We start from the raw sequence: 19,829 nt of genomic DNA on the forward strand, positions 1-19,829 counted from the left end.
TTATTGGAGGTATGATCGCCATGAATCTGGACTTTCTTTACATATTTAATGAAAATTGAAAAAGTAATGGGCCAACCAATCACATAATTCCTCCTTCCCCACAACCAATCGAATTCGAGGGCGATACAAATGTAACAAAATTGACCAAGTGATTTTATCATTCCCACTAATGGAATCTTTCCATCATCCTTTGTGTTCACACCCTAAATAACAACCATTTAATACAAATATTCAAATATTACTTTAATTTTCTATTTCTCTTTGGATAACTTTCTTTTTCTTTTTCTTAATCATAATACCAAATTTTTATCCATATTTTTGGAAATTTTATATTTAATAATTTCATTACTTTTTAGTAAAGATTTACGAGATATAAAAATAAGCCTCCAAATATTACTAATATAAATAATAGATTTAAATGTTTGTTTCCTAATTTAAAATTATTTTTATAATTTTTTTTCAAAACTATCCATCAATATTGATATCATAGAAATGTCTGTATTAAAACAAACTTTTGTATTTTGGACCACCTAATTTATATATGATCTTATTATAAAAAATATAAAATAACTATTTGAAATACTAATAAAAAAAATACTTATTTAGTATAAATTACGAAAACTTCAACCTTTAAATACAAGAAAATGAATTATACATCCACAAACCTTATTATCAAATTATGGAAGTTTCAATTATTAAATACATAATAATATGTTGGTTTATTAAATATTTTACAAACAAATTGGGCAGAGAATTGAAAGGCTTTTTAATGTTTAAACATTAAGCAAAGGGTGTGATGTGTTTGTTAATTAATTAATTTATTTATTGTGAGAATATTATTGTTTGAGCCGTCAACACTACCTATTTTTTTTTTATATGAATAAATATTTTATTATAGTGAAATAATTATTTTATTTAAATTCATTTCTCAATGTCAGTTTCAACTTTTAATTTCATAGGAACTAAAGTTAAATATATTATTTTTTTATTTACTATTTAATTGCACTAATTTGTTATTATTATTATTATGCTTAATAGTTAATACCCACTTTGAAATTAAACTATTAATAATAGCAAGAGATTGTTGTTGTTGTTGAAAGAATATATTTCTCCACTTTTGGTTAAGGAATAATTTCTTTATTCATATTAACCATGAAAACATTTATTCTTTTTTCAATAGTTAAATTTGACTCAAACTCTAGAAATTCAAAACAATGCAAAGAAAATGAAATTATATAATTTTGGAACAACAATATTAAGACATGAGAAAATTCAATCGACATTATTTATAGATATTTTTCCCAATAGAATATGTTATTAATAATAAAAAATATGATTACAACCATACAATGAATACATTATATTTAAATGAAAAAGGTAATAAAAGAAAGGGAAAATACAATTTTAACCCTTGAATTTTGGAACTAGTTTATATTTGATTTCTGGCTAATTCAATATTGGTTTTTAATTAATTTTAATAGCGATAGAAATAAGTGAAAACCAATAAAATTATTTAAAATTAATTACTAGTAACAACTAAATGTGAGTATTCAATAAAGAAAATCAATGTTACCGATGTAAATTTTGGAGTGAAGTGACTAAATTGATAAAAACTCTATTTTCAAATCTAAGTAACAATAAAAATGAAATTGGTCAGGACAAGTTTTGGGAATTAGTGATTGACATGAACTTTCATGTCTAAAGAGAAAAGTTGAAGCTCTTGCTTTGCTTAAATACAAAAATTGAATAGCCCGTAAATTATAATAATCAATTCGACCGGATAAAAAGATTTTTTAAAATGTATTTGTTTTTTCCTAAAAGAAAATAAAAAAGCAGGAAAAAAGTTATTCTTAGATGTCTCTCAAATCCAAGCAGGAAATGTCCAATTAGGACAACTCCATAATTGTACAGAAAAGGGTATTTTCGTCATTTTGCTATTGTATGGTCCATTGCGTTTCTTTAGGGTCCGGTTTTTTCCTCCGAAAAAATCAACAAAAATAACTCAGTCACCAACCCAGTCGCCAAGTTCAATCATGACCGTTAAAAATCAGACAAACTTCAATATCTGACGGTTCGAATTCAGCCTCTAGAACTCTCTTTTTCCTCTGCTGTTAGTATTTATGCAGCTCCCCCTTCTTTGTTAGCAGCTTGTGGTCGACTCGTGCCTAAAGAGTTCATTCTTCGTCCATTTCTAAATCGTCCCATTTCTTCCAAGGTAAATTTTGATTACCATTTGTTGACTTGGATCGAATCAAGCATCAAGTTCCTTATCTTTTTGTAGTCTTTTTATTGTGGGTTCGTTTCAATTTTATGAAATTTGTAGTGATTTCAGTTTCTTAAGTTCGTTTTTGCTGTTTTTGGGTTGTGGTTTGGATCTAAAAATGTGGGTTTCGATTTGTTTGGTTTCAGTTTCATCATCGTCATCATCACCATGGGAAAGTGCTACCCTGTTGTGAGTGAGGAATATCAGAAAGCCATTGAAAAGGCTAAGAGAAAACTCAGAGGATTCATCGCTGAGAAGAATTGTGCTCCTCTAATGCTTCGTCTTGCGTATGTTCTTATTCTTGCTCATTTCTCTGATCTTATCCCTTTCTCTTGTGGACGATTGTTTAGAGATTTGCTTCGTGTTCTGGTTTCTCTTTTAGATGGCACTCTGCTGGAACCTTTTGCAAGGATTCCAAGACTGGTGGTCCTTTTGGAACTATGAGGTTCAAAAGTGAGCTCGCCCATGGCGCCAACAATGGCCTTGACATCGCTGTTAGGCTATTGGAGCCGATCAAGGAACAGTTCCCCATCCTCTCATATGCAGACTTTTACCAGGTATTAATTCGTTGGTTTGATCAGATCTGTTTTTAGGGGGTTTCGAATTTGTTTGATTATTGTTTTAACTTTTGTTTGTGGGTTTAATTTGTTGTAGTTGGCTGGTGTTGTTGCTGTTGAGGTTACTGGAGGACCCGACGTTCCTTTCCACCCTGGTAGAGAGGTCAGTGAAGATGATTAACGAATCTGTTTTAATCGTTTGGTGTGATTCTTGTAAGTGGAGAATGTATTATGTATATGTTTCTGGATACGTATGCTCTGGTTTGTTACCTCTTTTGCCAATGTTTGTTTGTGTATTATACTTCGGCTTTTTCTCAGTGTTGCTTCTTGTTCACTTCTTGTATCTTGGAAAGCTATTTTTCTGGTTTTGAGACTCTGTTTATAGGTGTTGTTGAGTTTCATTTGACTTGTTTAAAGGATTGATTTGGTAAATCTTCCAAAATGTCTTTGCCTTTGCCTAATAGTTTTCACGGGGATGTCCTTTTCTCTTCTATTTTTTATCAGATTAAATTTTTTTGAAATCCCACTTGATTCTTAAACACCAATACAGCCAGCTTGGTAGATTTAGTCAAATCATTGGGGATATTATGAAACTTATAAAGTGAGACCCCGTTTTTAATTTACAAAATGATCAAATGTTGATAATTGGGTTTCTGTTCTACAGGACAAACCCGAGCCACCACCAGAAGGCCGCTTGCCTGATGCTACCAAGGGTTAGTTTATATGAAAATCTTGGTATTATGTTAATGATGAAAAGTACTTCTTTTCATGATTGTTGACTTGTTGTTATGTGTTCTGTTCAGGCTCTGATCATCTGAGAGATGTTTTCTACACCATGGGTCTTTCGGACCAGGACATTGTTGCCCTCTCTGGTGGTCACACATTGGTTCGTTTTGCCTCATCCTTTTAAGTAAATTGAAACTTGAATTTTGAGCTTTGTGCATAAGTGAAAGGAATGGTTAAAAATAAATCATCGAAGTTCAATTTACTTATAAACAACAGATTAAGTTATTGGAGCTGACAATGATTTAACTTGACAGGGTAGGGCACACAAGGAACGATCCGGTTTCGAGGGGCCATGGACTACCAACCCTCTCATCTTTGACAAATCGTACTTCACGTGAGTTAAAACCATTTATACTGTGATAATTTAGTAAAGCAGTTATGAAGAAATGTTGAAAAGAAACCGTTTGTTTCAACAGAGAACTCTTGACTGGAGAGAAGGAAGGACTTCTGCAGTTGGCATCAGACAAGGCACTTCTGTCTGACCCAGTCTTCCGCCCACTTGTCGAAAAATATGCTGCCGTATGTTTTCTTTTTCACCTCTCGGATCAATAAGATTCATCAGTTTACACAAAAGGTCTACTTTTACTTACCCATGGATGGTCTGTTCACATTTTTGCAGGATGAGGATGCTTTCTTTGCTGATTATGCTGAAGCTCACCAGAAGCTTTCCGAGCTAGGGTAAGTTTTTTCGACCACCATGTTTTTGACGTGTTGTATCATTCATTGCTTGTGAGATAGAGAAGGGAAGTTTGTTAACATGGTAAATGTTTATGCAGTTTTGCTGATGCTTGAGCAATTGGAATAGGAAAATGAGGCTGCAGGCTGTTGTTTATGTTAGCCTTGATTTTGTAATGTAATGGGAAGGTTGAATGGGGAGATTGTTGTTTTTTCTTTTGGACAGTTGGTTTGATTTTGGGCTGACTTGTTGGGGGAGACTTTGAGCTGAATGTAATATCTCATCTCCCAACCTCTTTGGACTTTAATAATGTTGCTTGAAAATTTATCATTTTGGTGTTGTTTAGGGCCACAATCCAATCTACATCATTAATGTTAATGAGCACAGATACTGTTGAGCAAGGTTTATTTGCACTCTTGAAATTGTATTATAACGTAGAGACACCTTTAAACAAGGTTTATTGGTATGATGGGAGTTAGTATTTCAAACTACAATGATAATGATATGTGAAACAATACTTAGTCATTTATGAATGAAAACTCCAAAAAGGGATAAACACACCCACACTAGATTGATCTATTTCATATAACAAAAAATGCATGCTTTATTGACCTAATGAAATTTCTGGATGAGTTAAAAATAGCATGCTCAAAATCTCCAACAACATTTCTATAAAGATATAAATATATGAAAAAGGTTCTCTCTCGTTTAATAGGGTCAATATGATCCAATAATCATTGAAGTAGCAATATGTTTTGACTTAAGACATTTTGGCTATATGTAAAAATAAATCATTCATGTATTTATTTAGATCGACAAAAACACAAACTCTACTCCCCATGTTTTCACATTGGAAGTAGTATGTAAATAAATTGGGTTGGGTTGAGGAATAGGAACATTTTCAATCCAACCAATATTTTTCGAGTTGGTTGTGTTGACAACCAAATAGTTTCAATAGTATTTTCAATCCAATCCCTTAAAACATAGGTTGGGTTGTATAATTTTTTTTTCATTCCTAATGTTTGTTAAACTTAAAATTGTTGTACCTATCATATCAATAAAATACATACATACAAAAATTCAAAGTTTTAATGGATGCTAAGAAGGAGAAGCCAAGATGAGAGAGATAGGGTAATGCCAACAACGACATGGGATGAGAAGCCAGGGCAAGAGGGAGAATCATAGAGGGGGTGAGAAGCTGAGACGAGAAGGAGAATCGATGTCACATAAAGATGTGAGGGAGTGAACTCGTGAAGCAGGGAAGTGTCAGTGTGTGACCTAAATTTTTTTTAAATTAACAAAATTAATATATATATATATATATATATATATATATATATATATATATATATATATATATATATATATATCATTAATTTGGGTTAGGTTGGATTGAATCAAAATTTTCAACCCCAACTTGAGACCCAACCCAACTTGAAAAAAAATTAATTTTTTTAACTCAACCCAACCCAAAATTTAAACTTACCCAACTCAACCCTTATAAAAGGAGTTGGATAGTTTGAGTTGATGAGTTCTTTGTCTTTTTGAGTCATTGCTTTAAGTAGCTTTTATGGATCCGTGAGGAATTTCAATGTCTTTTGCTAGCCGATTATGGCTTTGATCTTCGCTTTCCATAAGGTAAAATCTTCCTTACCATCAAACTTTTTAATATTATACCTTGCTACTGACATCTTTGAATTTCTTGAAATCAAGAATGTGATTCTTGGAGCTTTCATGAATCTCTGATACCAATTTGAAGGGGTTGCCACTTGTATGGACACAAAGAAGCCATTTATTTCCATGTAATAGTACTCTCTATGTCCTTATTTGTGTTTTACTTTCTCTTTTCTTTACTTTGTGCGTAGATATATGTTTACAGAAGATTGAAGGAGCTCTCAAGACTTTTCTTCTTCTTTCTTTCTTTGCCTCTGTTTTCTAGGTTTCTTCTTTTGGTGTCCTTTAGATGATGGTGAGATGAAAAGAAGATGAAGAGAGGAAGAAGGAGAAGATGAACACACAATGTTTTAAAGTGGTTCGACAAAATGCCTGCGTCCACTGTGCTTTGGGAGCAAGATATTATTTCTTTTCAGTTTTTGTTGTGTATGAAATATCAAAGTGATAGAAGATATATTTATCGATTTTTCCATGTCCCTTAGTTAAAACCTAGTTAGACCAGAAGTTAAAACTAACAGATTTAACTATATGTCTTATACAACAAGAGATAACTGTTTTAGTAAGAGTTTCCCACCATTACTTTAGATACATTATTGAAATTCTCTTATTTTTGTTAGCATTATTCATCATAAGGAGGATGGATTTTAGTGTTAATGCACTTTTTTTTATTTCTTTATTTTACAATATATTTGATTTGCAAATAATATTTTAAAATCAAATTATAACCATATACATATGTATAGAAGTCGTTTTCCTAAGCGAAGAAAGATGTAATTCACATTTCAACAAAATCTACAATAATAATTATAATGAAAATGTTAAAATTTCTAACATAAAAAAATAGCACTATATTCATTCAAAATGTTTGATATAATCATCAAAAGTATGTTCTAATAAAACTTTCGTACAATTCTTTTCCTTCATCATGATGGATTCAATCGAAGCTCCATTATTTAATTTTGGATTTTTCTTTAGAGAGATTTCAACTACAACCATGAGTTCAGGATTCCATTAGTGTTCACCATCAAGCCTTTCAATAAAAAACCATATAAATGATAAACAAAATCAAAATTACTGCGTCAAGTTAGGATTCAGAACAAGCAAGAGACAATCCATGAATGACTGGACTAGTATCCTAAACAACAAAAAATACGATCATATTTCACCTAAAAGAAACAACACAAAACAAACACGTTTAGAAACTGTTAAGCATTATATATTCTCCTTTCCTTTCTAAGTTGACTAAGTAGGTAAAACAATATCCAATCAATTTACCTATAAATAGAGAAAGCGGAAGTGGGTGATAGGGATGAAGATTGAGGAAGTATTTTTACCTAAAAAAGCATTCACATTTAGCTAGATATTTCCTTATAAAAAACTTGTCCTGCAACAACAACAAAACATGCCAAGAATAAGAAGTAAGCATTTTTACTCTTATCTTTCTCATATTCTGCCACCCAATAACATATGTGACTTTATAGCATGTTATGCCCCTTTGTTACAAACAAAAATATCGAAAATGGACCAAACTCATTAATTTTAAAAGTTAGGATTGAAGGTAGTTGGTGCACAAGACCATACTTAGGAATGGGTGTTAAAATTGGCATCAGTAAATGTGTATACTTGAATGGTGAACACAAATGAGTTATTTAGTTGATTGAAAAAAAACAAATGGAATGGTGAAATGAAAGAAGTCAAAAAATGAATAAAATAAAAGAAAGCACAATCGTAATGATAGAGTAAAATAGAATATTGAATTTATCATTAAACTAACCCAATCTTTGAATCAATAATGAAAGCAATAAAGAATTTCCAAATTTTCCAAAACAAACCCCAATGGAAGAAGATGACGAAGGGAAGAAAGCCGTTGAAAAACGAAAAACGAACTTTGACCGTCGATCAAAGGCGGCGGAAATCTAAACCGTCCGATCTTCCGTCAGAAGCGCGTGACTCATTTTTCTCCCGCGCCCGAGCCTTCGTTTCCCTTTCCTCGCATTTACTCTTCACTCTCTCTCCATTTCCCCCTTTGACAATTCTTATAAATATTGATCCAAATTCTTTAATTCTTCTTCAAACTCTTGGTCTTGGTCTTCATCTTCATCTTCATTCTGGGGTTTCGTTTTCTTGACTCATAATCGGAGAATTTGATTCAGAAGGCGTTTCTGAGCAAGGGATTTCGAAGAATATGGCTGATGTTGGTCAGAACAACCCCGCTGATTTTCCAGCTCTCCCAACCCATGGTGGCCAATACGTTCAGTATAACATTTTTGGGAATCCCTTCGAAATCACCTCCAAATATCGTCCTCCGATTATGCCTATTGGTCGCGGCGCATACGGAATCGTTTGGTAAGTTCATTTCTTTGTTCTGTTTCTGGGATTTGTTGCTGATTTTGTATGATACCCACTTTTGGATTGAGCTTTTTTCTTTTTTTAAACCCTTTTTGGGATTTTGTTTGTTTGTTTGTTTGTAGTTCTGTTTTGAATTCGGAGACCAACGAAATGGTTGCGGTTAAGAAGATTGCTAACGCGTTTGATAACCATATGGATGCGAAGAGAACGCTCCGTGAGATTAAGCTTCTACGCCATTTGGATCATGAAAATGTAAGGGACTTTGCCCTTGTAGATTTACTAAAACTGTTGTTTCTGTTAAATCATTGCGAATTTTGATTTACTCTGTTTGTGTTTGTGATTTCTATTTTGATGAGTAAATTGGTGGCTGGGGGTAATGATGATAGACTTTTATGAAATTGACAAATAAAGATAGCTAGAAAACGTAAATGATCGGCACGGATTTACTTAGTTCACTGGCATCGTTTTAGCTACGTTTACAAGTAGAGGGAACGATAGGTTTGGTTTATTTTTTGAGAGAACTATTAGATAATACCCATTGTAAATGTGCCAGATTTAAAGAGTTCATATATAGTGCATCCCTCTAGCCAAATCGTAAATAACATAAATCTAGATACAAATTAGGTTTGGTCATTTTGTTAGATGATTGATTCAAGGCATACCAACATCCTAGAAGGTTCATTTTCATTGAATTCAATTTTGATGTTGGAATTCCAACAACATTACTGACGAACCAACCCACTTATTGATGAACCAACCCAATATCATATGGAATACATTACTTTTGGTGTCTTGGTTCATCAATAAGTGGGTTGGACTTTGTCAGTACTTAGCCGCAGCAATGGTCGGGTGATTTGGCCATATACTAGTTGAATAACAGCTGTAGTAGCATGTGGTCTTAATTATTTTGTTGCTGATGGAAAGTTTATGGGATTTTGACTTTGTTACCTTATAATAATTGGATGATGAATTGGAATTGCTTTGTACAATGGTTATCTTGCTTTCTCTGTACTTTCTGATTGTATATTTAAAATATTGGAGAAAGATTCTTAATTTTGTCCTTTAGGGTGAGAAGAACAATCTTATATAGATTGTGATTCATTGAATGTAGGTAATAGGCATAAGAGATGTGATTCCTCCACCTTTACGGAGAGAATTCAATGATGTCTACATTTCGACTGAACTAATGGATACTGATCTTCACCAAATAATCCGCTCCAACCAAAGTTTATCAGAAGAGCATTGTCAGGTACGATGGGGTCTTGACTTTTCATCATTCATTATGTTCCATTGCACCTTTGGTTTTTAGTTTCAATTCAATGATGTCTACAATCGTGGTTTTTCTCCCGGTACTCGGGTTTCTACGTAAATTGGTGTGAACTCGTTGTCTCTCTTTTCAATAATAAGCTTTGGCATGCTTTGCGCAGTATTTCCTTTATCAGATTCTCAGAGGACTGAAATACATACATTCGGCAAATGTCATTCATCGAGACTTGAAACCAAGCAATCTATTGCTTAATGCAAACTGTGATCTTAAAATATGTGACTTTGGTCTTGCTCGACCAACTTCTGAAAATGAATGCATGACGGAATATGTTGTGACAAGATGGTACAGAGCACCTGAGCTTCTTTTGAACTCTGATTATACAGCTGCAATCGATATATGGTCTGTTGGTTGCATCTTTCTGGAGCTTATGAATAGAAGGCCTTTATTTCCAGGCAGGGATCATGTGCATCAGATGAGATTATTGACTGAGGTAAAACAATCTACAGGGAGCTCATGCAGTCTATCAAACTTAGAGTATCTAATTTTGACCATTAAAGATCTAGCTGATGAGAAAATGAGCCCGATAATTATTGATGTTCTAGATAATTTCTACTATCAGTGTTGTTGAGGATGCATCAGTTCATTACTTGTGATATCTTTTGAAAAACTATACGATATATAATCTTAATTTTTGTTAAATATGGCACTTATTCAAAAGCAAGTCCTTGGTTCTGTTTTGATAGTTCTTATCAGTTTCCATTTGAAATATTGGTTTTGGCCAATGATTTTCAAGTTCTATTTTTCTACAGACAAAGGGCTCATTCTCTTTCCTTTTTCCTTCTATTGATTAGCTTTGACTGTAAATTATATGCCGTCTCATGTTTTTTCATTTGAATTCTCAGCTTCTTGGCACACCAAGCGAGTCAGATCTTGGTTTTATTCGAAATGAAGACTCGAAAAGATATCTTCGACAACTACCTCCACATCCTCGTCAGCCATTAGCAACGGTTTTTCCACATGTTCATCCATTAGCAATTGATCTTGTGGATAAAATGTTGACATTTGACCCAACAAAGAGAATTACTGGTAAACATTTATTGAATGTCCATTACTTTGTCTTTTGATGGTTTGGATGAAATAATTGCTTGTTAGCTACAATATTAATGGTAGTTTAGTGATTGGATTGTTTAGAGTTGAATACTTTTAGTTATGACCTATTCATCTTCTTACAATATAATTAGGTTCAAGGTGCAAACTATCATAAATTTGCACGTGAAATAGCTTTATGTGCCTGCCGTGAGTTCAAACCAAAGTATTAGGTTATAAAGATTCAACAAATAAAGAAAAGGGAGAAATTGTAACAGTAAAGATCGGATTAAAATTTACGTGATTCACTAACAGTGTGTTAGAAAATGTAAATATAGTAAAGATCAAGCTCGAAATTTACGTGATTCACTAACAACGTGCTAGTTATTTTCACAGATTGAGGAAAAGATCAACTTATTATCAAGAGAAATATTAGATGATATACAGATGACAGGAGTAACTCTAGGGTTAGAGAGTTTATATATAGTGTACATCTTTAAACCTTTGGGCCAAACTTGTAATAAATGCGTATACCGACAATAGATGCAACGCATTCCAACACATAGGGTGTCCATTCTCATGACATTTCAGCATCACGTAGAAAGTTATACGATTATCCTATTGTTGGTCATAATGTTCATGTGTGCATTTGTCTTTTGAACACGGTTGAAACAATTTGTTACCTTCATTTTATTCCTTAATTTAACTTTATGAATTTGTCTTTTGAACAGTTGAAGAAGCGTTAGCACATCCGTACCTAGAAAGATTGCATGACATAGCTGATGAGCCGGTTTGCTCAGAGCCATTCTCGTTTGAGTTTGAGCAACAATACTTAGACGAAGAACAGATGAAGGAGATGATTTACAGAGAGGCATTGGCACTCAATCCAGAATTTGCATGACCTTAAAAGCGTTCATGCTCAAAGTGTCGTCTTCCCGAGTAACGACGACTTTGCAAATACAAGATAACACACAATGAAGGAAACGGCTCAGATTGGTGTACAAAGCGAAATCAAATCAGATAAGAGCTTTGTATGTTGAATTGGCTAACTTATCTGTTTCATTCATCTATCACCTCTTATTAAGAATACCCTAAATTGTTAGTTTATTTTTTTGTCCCACGTTTGATCCTTTTTAAGTTTATGTTTTTTTGATTTATTTGTTATTTTCTTTGTATCTTTCTGTATTTGTTTGATTTGAAAATGATGTTAAATCTATATCTTGTACAGGAAACCAAATTAAATGGAAACTCATTTTAATAAAACTTCTATTTACGTGTTGTTTTGTATGTCTCCCATTTTTTGAGTTTGAGCTGTTTTGTGATATTTTTTTGTAAGCATTCTTATGAATAGGAGATTGGTTTTGTGTTGTTTGATTTTAGTACACATATTTTTCTTGTTAAAGTATTGATATGGGTCCTATCATAATTTTATCCATTTAATTTATATCAAGAAGTTAGGTGAGGCATCACATAATGCTGATGCAGATTGTTGAAGAATATATGATATGTGATATTTCCACATAAATATAATGAGATAATTTAATTAAATAATTACATGTGGAATTAAATTAATACTTTACCATAGGATAAATAAAAATAAGAAAGGTCAATGTTTTTTGAAAAAAGACTTTGTGGGGAAGGTTTTAAGTTTTAGGTCATTTTAACAATTTAGTACGTACCCATGTGTTGAGTAGATTTTCTACTATTTAACTTATTTAAGAAAAGTAATGAATGGTTTTAAAACCATATTGATATTTTAAATATACTTTTTAGAGCATTTTTCAAATATTACAAAATAAACTAAAATATTTACGAAAAAATATATGTGGCAAAGTTTTCTAATTTATCTAATCATGATAGGCATAGATAATAATTCATCTTAATCTACCACATATATATAGTGATATTTTGCTATACTTTATTGATTATTTAAAACAAGTTTCCTACTTTTTAAATATACACGAGAATAGTTTAACAATTGGAGGCTCTATACCAGTATAATTTTATTGAGATTCATACTCTGTTATAGAGATTGTCAAAAATAGTATGTTATGGCAATAGAAGACATATTCACCCGAAACATGAAGTTGTGAAATGATAGTTGAATGAAAGAATTATCTTCTTGAAGTATGTGAAGTCTTAGGAACTTTGTAAATCATCTCTCCAAAGGTGTAACAAGGAGAGTAATTCTAGGATTTTCAACAAGTATGAGACTCAAACATTTGATTGTCCATAACCCTTTATTTGGGTGACCTATTGTAATAGACTTGATGATCCATAGCCCTTTATTTGAGTGGTCTATTGTGATAGACTTGATAGTCTCTAGCCCTTTTCTAGGTGGTCTACTGTAGTAGGCTTGATGGTCCATAACCAAGTGTGGGTAATCCTTGAATGGTTTTGATGGATGAAACTAAAACTTTTGAAAATTCCATAGCCTTCTTTAGGTGGTCGTGGTATGGACTTGATGGATAATTATAAACTCTTCATAGCTCAGTTTTGAGTGGTCTATTGTGATAGACTTGATGAAGCAATAAACGTAATTGTGAAGGTGTGACCGCCTTCTATGAAAAAATTTAAAGGATCTTTTTTTTAGAGCTTTTACGTTGACTTGCGGTTCTATGTGCATGGCCTTAAATAGCATAATTTTGAATGGTCTATTGTGATAGACTTTATTGCGGAATCGATGAAAATTTAAGAAGTAAAATGTGTTGTGGGGGTCTCAACTGATGTTATCAAAAGTTCAAAAGGTAACTTACTTTCGATAATTTGGAATGTTGCCCCACCTCACTATGCATCAATTCAAATCGAAAAGATATTTGATGTTTAGGTTTATACTTCTTTCTTTGCTTAGAGAAAATCCTTCCTTAATATTTTAACAAAAATGCAATGATAATCATTCGTGGGAGATTGGTGGGAATGACCATCATTGTACTGTTTTATAATTGACATTTTAATTGAAAATTAATAGTAATAATTATTTAATTTATTATATATATATTATTTCGTAAAGAAAAGTTTTTAGGGTGTTCAACTATTCTTTTTGCCAATAATGTTAGTTATTTCTTTTGATTCTTTCGCGCAATCCTTTTTCTTTTGATTCCATTCTTAACTTCGGTGAGTGCGTACAACTATGAGTTGGAAAAGTTATGTTAACATTGAGGAACAACATGCATAATTTTGCTTTTAAGACAGTGGTTCGAAACGACACAACTGTGATCAACATTTGTTTTTTCAACAAGAGAAACATGGGAGAAAAGTTTTAGGATTTCTAGGTGGGTAGATGCTAAGAAATAGATAAAATTGAAAAAAATTTGGACAACACAGTTTGGTTTAATGTTTTATGGATGTCGAAAAATTATAAGTAAACGAATAAGATTGCTGAACATCGAGAATAATCAATGTTTGGTTGTGAATGAAAATGTGATCTAAATTTCACTCGAATTAATTATGTTTGTATTTAATTTATAAAATCAAGTGAGACATGGATGGTATGAAATTTTATAGATTAATTGATAATAACTATATATTCAATTAAAAAAAAAGAGAAACATAAGTATTTAACAGTAAAATAATTAAATTAATGACAAATATTTGTAGAAAGCAGAAGGAAAAATAATTTATTAAAGAAAAAAAAAGATGTAAAAGTATAAAAGAAGCGTAAGAGAAAGGATAATTAAAAAGCTACTGATTTATGCTGGGAATCTAAGATTTTTGCGGAGTCAATTTGTCGATTATTGTATTTTCCTTTTAGGATGCAAACGGAAAGTAAATTCAAATTTATCTCTAAATTATATTCAAATTCAAACCCAACCTAGTGATCACAAACTCAATTTAAATTTAATTTTCAATCTCCATTCTATAATTATGTCTCAACAAAATTGAGTAAAAATTTAGGATAAGTCAACCATCTCAAGTAGAATTTAATTTTACTAAATTTCAAATCTACTCGTTATTCATGTGCATAAATAATAAAAAAAGAATATTTGTTAAAAATAGTCACGATATTATTCGAAACATCATGAAACTATAACCATTAGAAATTATAAAAATAAGATCAAGCTTAAAAACCTAAAAAAAAAAAAAAAAGAATATGCTTATCATCACTCAACATATATACTTAAGAGGTAAGGAAAATACATGGATATAACCAAGTTGCACCTAATGAAAACATGCCACGTAACACTTTAGAAATTAATTAGAAAATGACTTTCTGTATATGTGTTATGAGAAGCAGTCTAAAAAGCACCTAATCAATCATCGTAAGATATTATCTTAAAAAAGATAAACATAATTACATTAACCACGTGATATTTTGAAATTCTCCTTATTCTAAAGCATTAGAATAATATACGGAATGCATACCAAAAGTCAAAAGGCAAAGAAACAGAAACACAAATATAAATAGTAAGATTGTGTGGTTGATTTTCTCAAAATTACTTGCTTCCATAAAACTAAAAAAAGATGGGAGAAGGAGACATAAAAGAAGAAGAAACACAAACTTGGAAGAAACATAGTGGTGGTTGGATCACCTTCCCCTTCATCATAGGTCAACTCTCTCTATATTTTCTTAATTAATCTCCTAATTAATATATTAAAAGGTTTGTTTTGTTTTTGTTTTTATTGTTTAATTAATTATAATAATGAATTAACTTAAACAGGTTGTTTGGGTTGCATGACATTGACGGCAGGAGGATTTCTTGCAAATTTGATAGTGTATTTGATTAAGGAATACAACATTAATAGTATTAATGCTACTCTCATTTTCAACATTGTTAATGGATGTGTCTGTGCTTTTTCTATTATTGGAGCTGTTCTTGCTGATTCTTTCTTTGGATCTTTCTTTGTCGTTGCCATTTCCACTTCCATTGCTCTTTTGGTAATTTCTCTTTTTTGCTACTTTTCATTTTATGTCAAATATTTCATCCTTTTTAACTATTTTTTTTCTTTCATTTTGCTATATTTACAAAACAACCCTAAAATTAAACATTAAATATATATTAATGAAATGAAATGGAATTGTTTTTATAAGTGATATTAACATATTTAATTCAATTTTTTTCACCAAACACAAAATAGATTAAGACTTATTTTAATAATCACTACCATAAACCCTTCCAACAAAAATTAGTTTGTGTACATGTTTGAAATTAATGTTTATTAGTACTGTAGATTAGATGAGATCTCTTATATTCATTGATATAAAATTGTATTTCAACAACTTGGAATATAAATAGTTATATAAGATGAGTGTTTTCTAACAACTGTATATTATTATTAGTATTAAAGATATTTGTGTGCATGCCAGAATGCACCGATTGTCATATGCCAAACATTTCCACTTGGGTGCTTCCCAAATATTACCGATCTTTATACAAATTTTCTCGTCACCTATCAGAGATGATGCAAGGTGGCAGATGTCTTTAAAAGAATAAGTTTTAAAAGAAAATAAGAGTCGTCACTAATTTTTTTACAATGTGATTGAACATCGAAATAAAGTAAACAATTTTTTAAAAAATATGGTATGCAAAAACTAGATTTGATTTCAGGAGTCATTTGTGTATGGAGAAGGTATTAGTATCTACAGCACCCACTTAAAAAATTTTAGCCAAATTTCAAATCTTAAATTGAAAATATTCTTTAATGTGATGTTTTTCTTTAAACAATAATTAATTTTTTTTTTAAGATCAAATCTTAGACTACCAAAGATGTGATCCATTACCCAAAAATTCTAGAAAATCGAACTTCTAAATTTTCTAGATTCCGTTGTAGGATTTTGTTTAAGGAAAACAATATAAGTTATTAGAAAAAATCGATTAGGAAACGTTATGAATCATATACTAAATTTTGAACATTTGAAAAAGCATAGAAAATTATAACTTTAAAGAAATTTTTTTCTAAAAGTGATTAAAAAAGAGGGTTTATTTTAAAACATAATGAAGCTTCATAAAAGAATATTGGAGATCGATCTCAGACTCCTAAAAAATCGACTCCCCATCTCAAGAATTGTAAAAAATCAAACGTTCAAATTTCCTAAGTTTCTTCGTCGGATAATTATTTTAAAGACAAATTAATTGAAATTAAAATACTAGAAAATCAAACAACTATTAGACTAACTAAAATAAATAATAATAACCTAAACATGATGTCAAAATGATAGGGAGCCTTTATTAACGAAACTAATTTTAAAAAGTTACTATATTCACTAATTCTTTACCTACCTTAATTAGACTAACTAGTTGATTTAGTTATTCTAACTAAACTACTTACCAAACTTTAAAAAGTAATCAAATAACATTAGGTGTATTTTAATTATTATATTTAAAACTAGATATTTTTTGTATATAACTAAAATTTAGAACACTATTTACTTGTCGATTGATTTTTTTTTTTAAAAACACGGTTACCATAAATTATTTTAGGTCACAACAACTTTAAAATAAACTTTAATTAAAAGAAAATATGTAGGTGCATCCCAAGTTGTATCAATCTTTGTACAATCTAGTCAAGAACGCGATGAATTGTAAATGAGAACAACCACATTTACACTTAAGTATTATTATTAACACATTTTCATTCTAGCATTCAACAATTATTCATTAGATAAAATGGGGTTCTAGTTTAAAATTATAATAGATTATCTCTTCTGACATACCTAATCAAGTTCATTATTGTTGGTTATATCTCTCAATTCTTTTTACCATACTTTTCTTTCTTTATCTTTCCCAATAATACCATTCTCTTGACTCATTTCCATCATATTTAATGCATATGATTTTCATTTTGTAGGGTATGATTTCCCTTACACTAACAGCAACAATCCATTCTCTAAGGCCACAATCATGTGATCATATTAATACCTCATCCACATGTTCTTCACCTTCAAAACTCCAATACACAATCTTATACATCAGCATTATTTTAGCAAGTCTTGGATGTGGAGGTTCTCGTTTCACTACAGCAACTCTTGGTGCAAATCAATATGATACAATTAAAAACCAAAACATTTTTATTAATTGGTTTTTTGTCGCTCTTTATTCTGGATTTGTTGCTAGCTCCACAGCCATTGTCTACATTCAAGACAATGTCAGCTGGGGTTGGGGCTTTGGCATTTGCCTCGCCACTAACATCATTTCTCTTGCTATTTTCTTGATCGGAAAACGGTTCTATCGCCTTGATAAGCCAAGAGGGAGCCCCTTCACTGCTCTCGCTCGAGTTCTCGTCGCCAATGCTTTGAAAAGGCTTGATCGAGCACCATCAAGCACGGAGAGGGATAATGGTTGCTACTATCAAGGTAAGGACCATCATTTGAGGAATCAAGCTGGAGATGGAGTGTTGACAAAGAGTTTTAGGTATGTCATGCTTCAATCATACATATACTAATTTTCTACTTTCTCTTTTATTTGAATTAGTTATATTGGTCTACTTTTACTAAATAAATTAATTATATATAAAAAGAAAAGCTAAGTTATTCGAGATATCTTTAAACTTTGAACTTAATTTAAAAAATATTCTCCAATTTTTTAAGCTTTTTTTAAAAATTATTAATGAAAAAAACACTAATTATTCCCTCAAATCTTCCTAAAAGTTGATGGTTTAATTTCTCATTTAATTTTAAATTAATTTTTGACATAGACATTGATTAAGTTTACAATGTTACAAATTCAGAGACACAAGTTCCAAATATTTGAGTAATTAAGGCATGCACCTAGAATAATATAGGTTCACTATTTTAGCAAGTAATAACATTCATGCAAAAGAAAAAAAAAACTAGTGCATGATAAACGACACTTATCTTCGTACATCATTTTATTCAATTGTCCAATCATAATTTGTCACGGACATAGAAACTCTTCTTATTTCTATAAATTCTTCTTCTATATGAATAGCTCGGTTGCATCCCTTTCCCTATTCCTTATTGCTCTTTACGCGCGTAAAGTTATCTACTCATTAAAATTCAAGATTTAAGTATATTAATTAACCAAAAGCTTTGACACACATTGTGATCTTTCTTGAAGGTGTTTGAATCGTGCAGCTCTAATAACACAAGGAGATGTCCATTTGGATGGAACCATTGCAAAACCTTGGAGGCTTTGTAAAGTACAAGAAGTAGAAGATTTCAAAACTTTACTTAAAATCTTCCCTCTTTGGACAACTAGCATTTTCCTCGCTGTCCCTATTGTATTCCAAGCAAGCTTAATTGTCCTCCAAGCCCTAACCATGGATCGTCATCTTGGTCCAAACTTCAAAATCCCTGCGGGCTCTTTCTCTGTCGTCATCTTCATCTCCACCACCATCTCACTAACCCTAATCGATCGGTTTCTTTACCCTATTTGGCAAAAGTTGATTGGACGAATGCCACGACCTCTCGAACGCATCGGCCTTGGCCATGTTTTCAATTTTATTTCTATGGTAGTGTCAGCATTAGTAGAATCAAAGAGACTTAAGATTGCTCATGTTCACCACCTTCAAGGCCAAGTTGAGGCAATAGTGCCAATCTCATCCATGTGGCTTTTCCCACAACTAGTTTTGGTTGGCATTGGAGAAGCTTTTCATTTCCCTGGACAAGTTGGATTGTACTATCAAGAATTTCCAATGTCGCTGCGTTGCATGGCAACAGCGTTGATTTCGCTGGTGATTGGCATTGCATATTATCTTTGCACAGCTTTGATCGATCTATTCCATAGGGTTACAAAATGGCTACCCAATGATATCAATCAAGGAAGACTTGATAATGTTTATTGGACGATATCAGTGATTGGAGCAGTTAATTTTGGGTATTACCTAGCATGTGCTAGATACTACAAGTACCAAAATGTTGAAAATGATGAGAATGATGTTTCTATTGTTGAAGATTGAGAGCTAAGAAGCACAAATATGAATACGAGACACGAACATAGCGTTAGACCATATTTTATAAATGTAGGACACGATGTGGTAAGGACAATACATTTATCAAAATACACATTTAACAAACATATATCTTTTTTTACGGTAAAAAGAAATTTCAATATAAATAGGTTGATGCATTTATATGCTTAAAAACTTATAAGTTTGATGTATTTCACCCTAAGAAAGTTATTATTTATTGTCATATACGTGTCTCTTTAGTCTACTCAACAAGTGTCCTTTTATGCATATCTAATACACATTAGTTGCACTAACAAATGTCTG

The 19,829-nt window shown here is 31.6% G+C and overlaps 3 protein-coding genes and 1 long non-coding RNA gene across 5 annotated transcripts; all 4 read left to right on the forward strand.

Moving 5' to 3' along the window:
- The first annotated feature begins 2,203 nt into the window (after positions 1 to 2,203).
- LOC101203032 (L-ascorbate peroxidase, cytosolic-like) lies at positions 2,204 to 4,681 on the forward strand. Its single transcript, NM_001280706.1, is given in 10 exon segments — positions 2,204 to 2,215; positions 2,410 to 2,550; positions 2,646 to 2,820; positions 2,918 to 2,983; positions 3,485 to 3,533; positions 3,624 to 3,706; positions 3,861 to 3,940; positions 4,023 to 4,125; positions 4,226 to 4,284; positions 4,383 to 4,681. Coding segments are annotated over 9 exon segments (750 nt in total). The 5' UTR covers positions 2,204 to 2,215; positions 2,410 to 2,431; the 3' UTR covers positions 4,399 to 4,681.
- Positions 4,682 to 5,649: 968 nt separating this feature from the next.
- Positions 5,650 to 6,544, forward strand: LOC116401753. Its single transcript, XR_004214099.1, has 2 exons — positions 5,650 to 6,084; positions 6,222 to 6,544. It is a non-coding gene; the product is annotated as an uncharacterized LOC116401753 (long non-coding RNA).
- Positions 6,545 to 8,027: 1,483 nt separating this feature from the next.
- On the forward strand, positions 8,028 to 11,945 carry TIPK (mitogen-activated protein kinase 3-like). The gene is given in 6 exon segments (NM_001280724.1): positions 8,028 to 8,302; positions 8,428 to 8,557; positions 9,417 to 9,554; positions 9,733 to 10,062; positions 10,475 to 10,658; positions 11,390 to 11,945. Coding segments are annotated over 6 exon segments (1,113 nt in total). The 5' UTR covers positions 8,028 to 8,141; the 3' UTR covers positions 11,560 to 11,945.
- Positions 11,946 to 15,061: 3,116 nt separating this feature from the next.
- On the forward strand, positions 15,062 to 19,751 carry LOC101206637 (protein NRT1/ PTR FAMILY 2.7-like). 2 transcript variants are annotated; one of them, XM_004149012.3, is made up of 4 exons: positions 15,062 to 15,204; positions 15,317 to 15,534; positions 17,445 to 18,007; positions 18,674 to 19,751. In XM_004149012.3, the coding sequence occupies exons 1-4, from the start codon at positions 15,120 to 15,122 to the stop codon at positions 19,512 to 19,514; spliced, it is 1,707 nt and encodes a 568-aa protein (XP_004149060.3). In that variant the 5' UTR covers positions 15,062 to 15,119; the 3' UTR covers positions 19,515 to 19,751. The 2 variants fall into 2 exon arrangements, with proteins under 2 accessions (XP_004149060.3, XP_031735981.1); XM_031880121.1 differs by lacking the exon at positions 15,317 to 15,534 and having other exon boundaries at positions 15,095 to 15,204.
- Positions 19,752 to 19,829: the final 78 nt, after the last annotated feature.

Source organism: Cucumis sativus, chromosome 1 (assembly GCF_000004075.3).
Source record: "Cucumis sativus cultivar 9930 chromosome 1, Cucumber_9930_V3, whole genome shotgun sequence".
NCBI classification, from domain to species: Eukaryota; Viridiplantae; Streptophyta; class Magnoliopsida; order Cucurbitales; family Cucurbitaceae; genus Cucumis; species Cucumis sativus.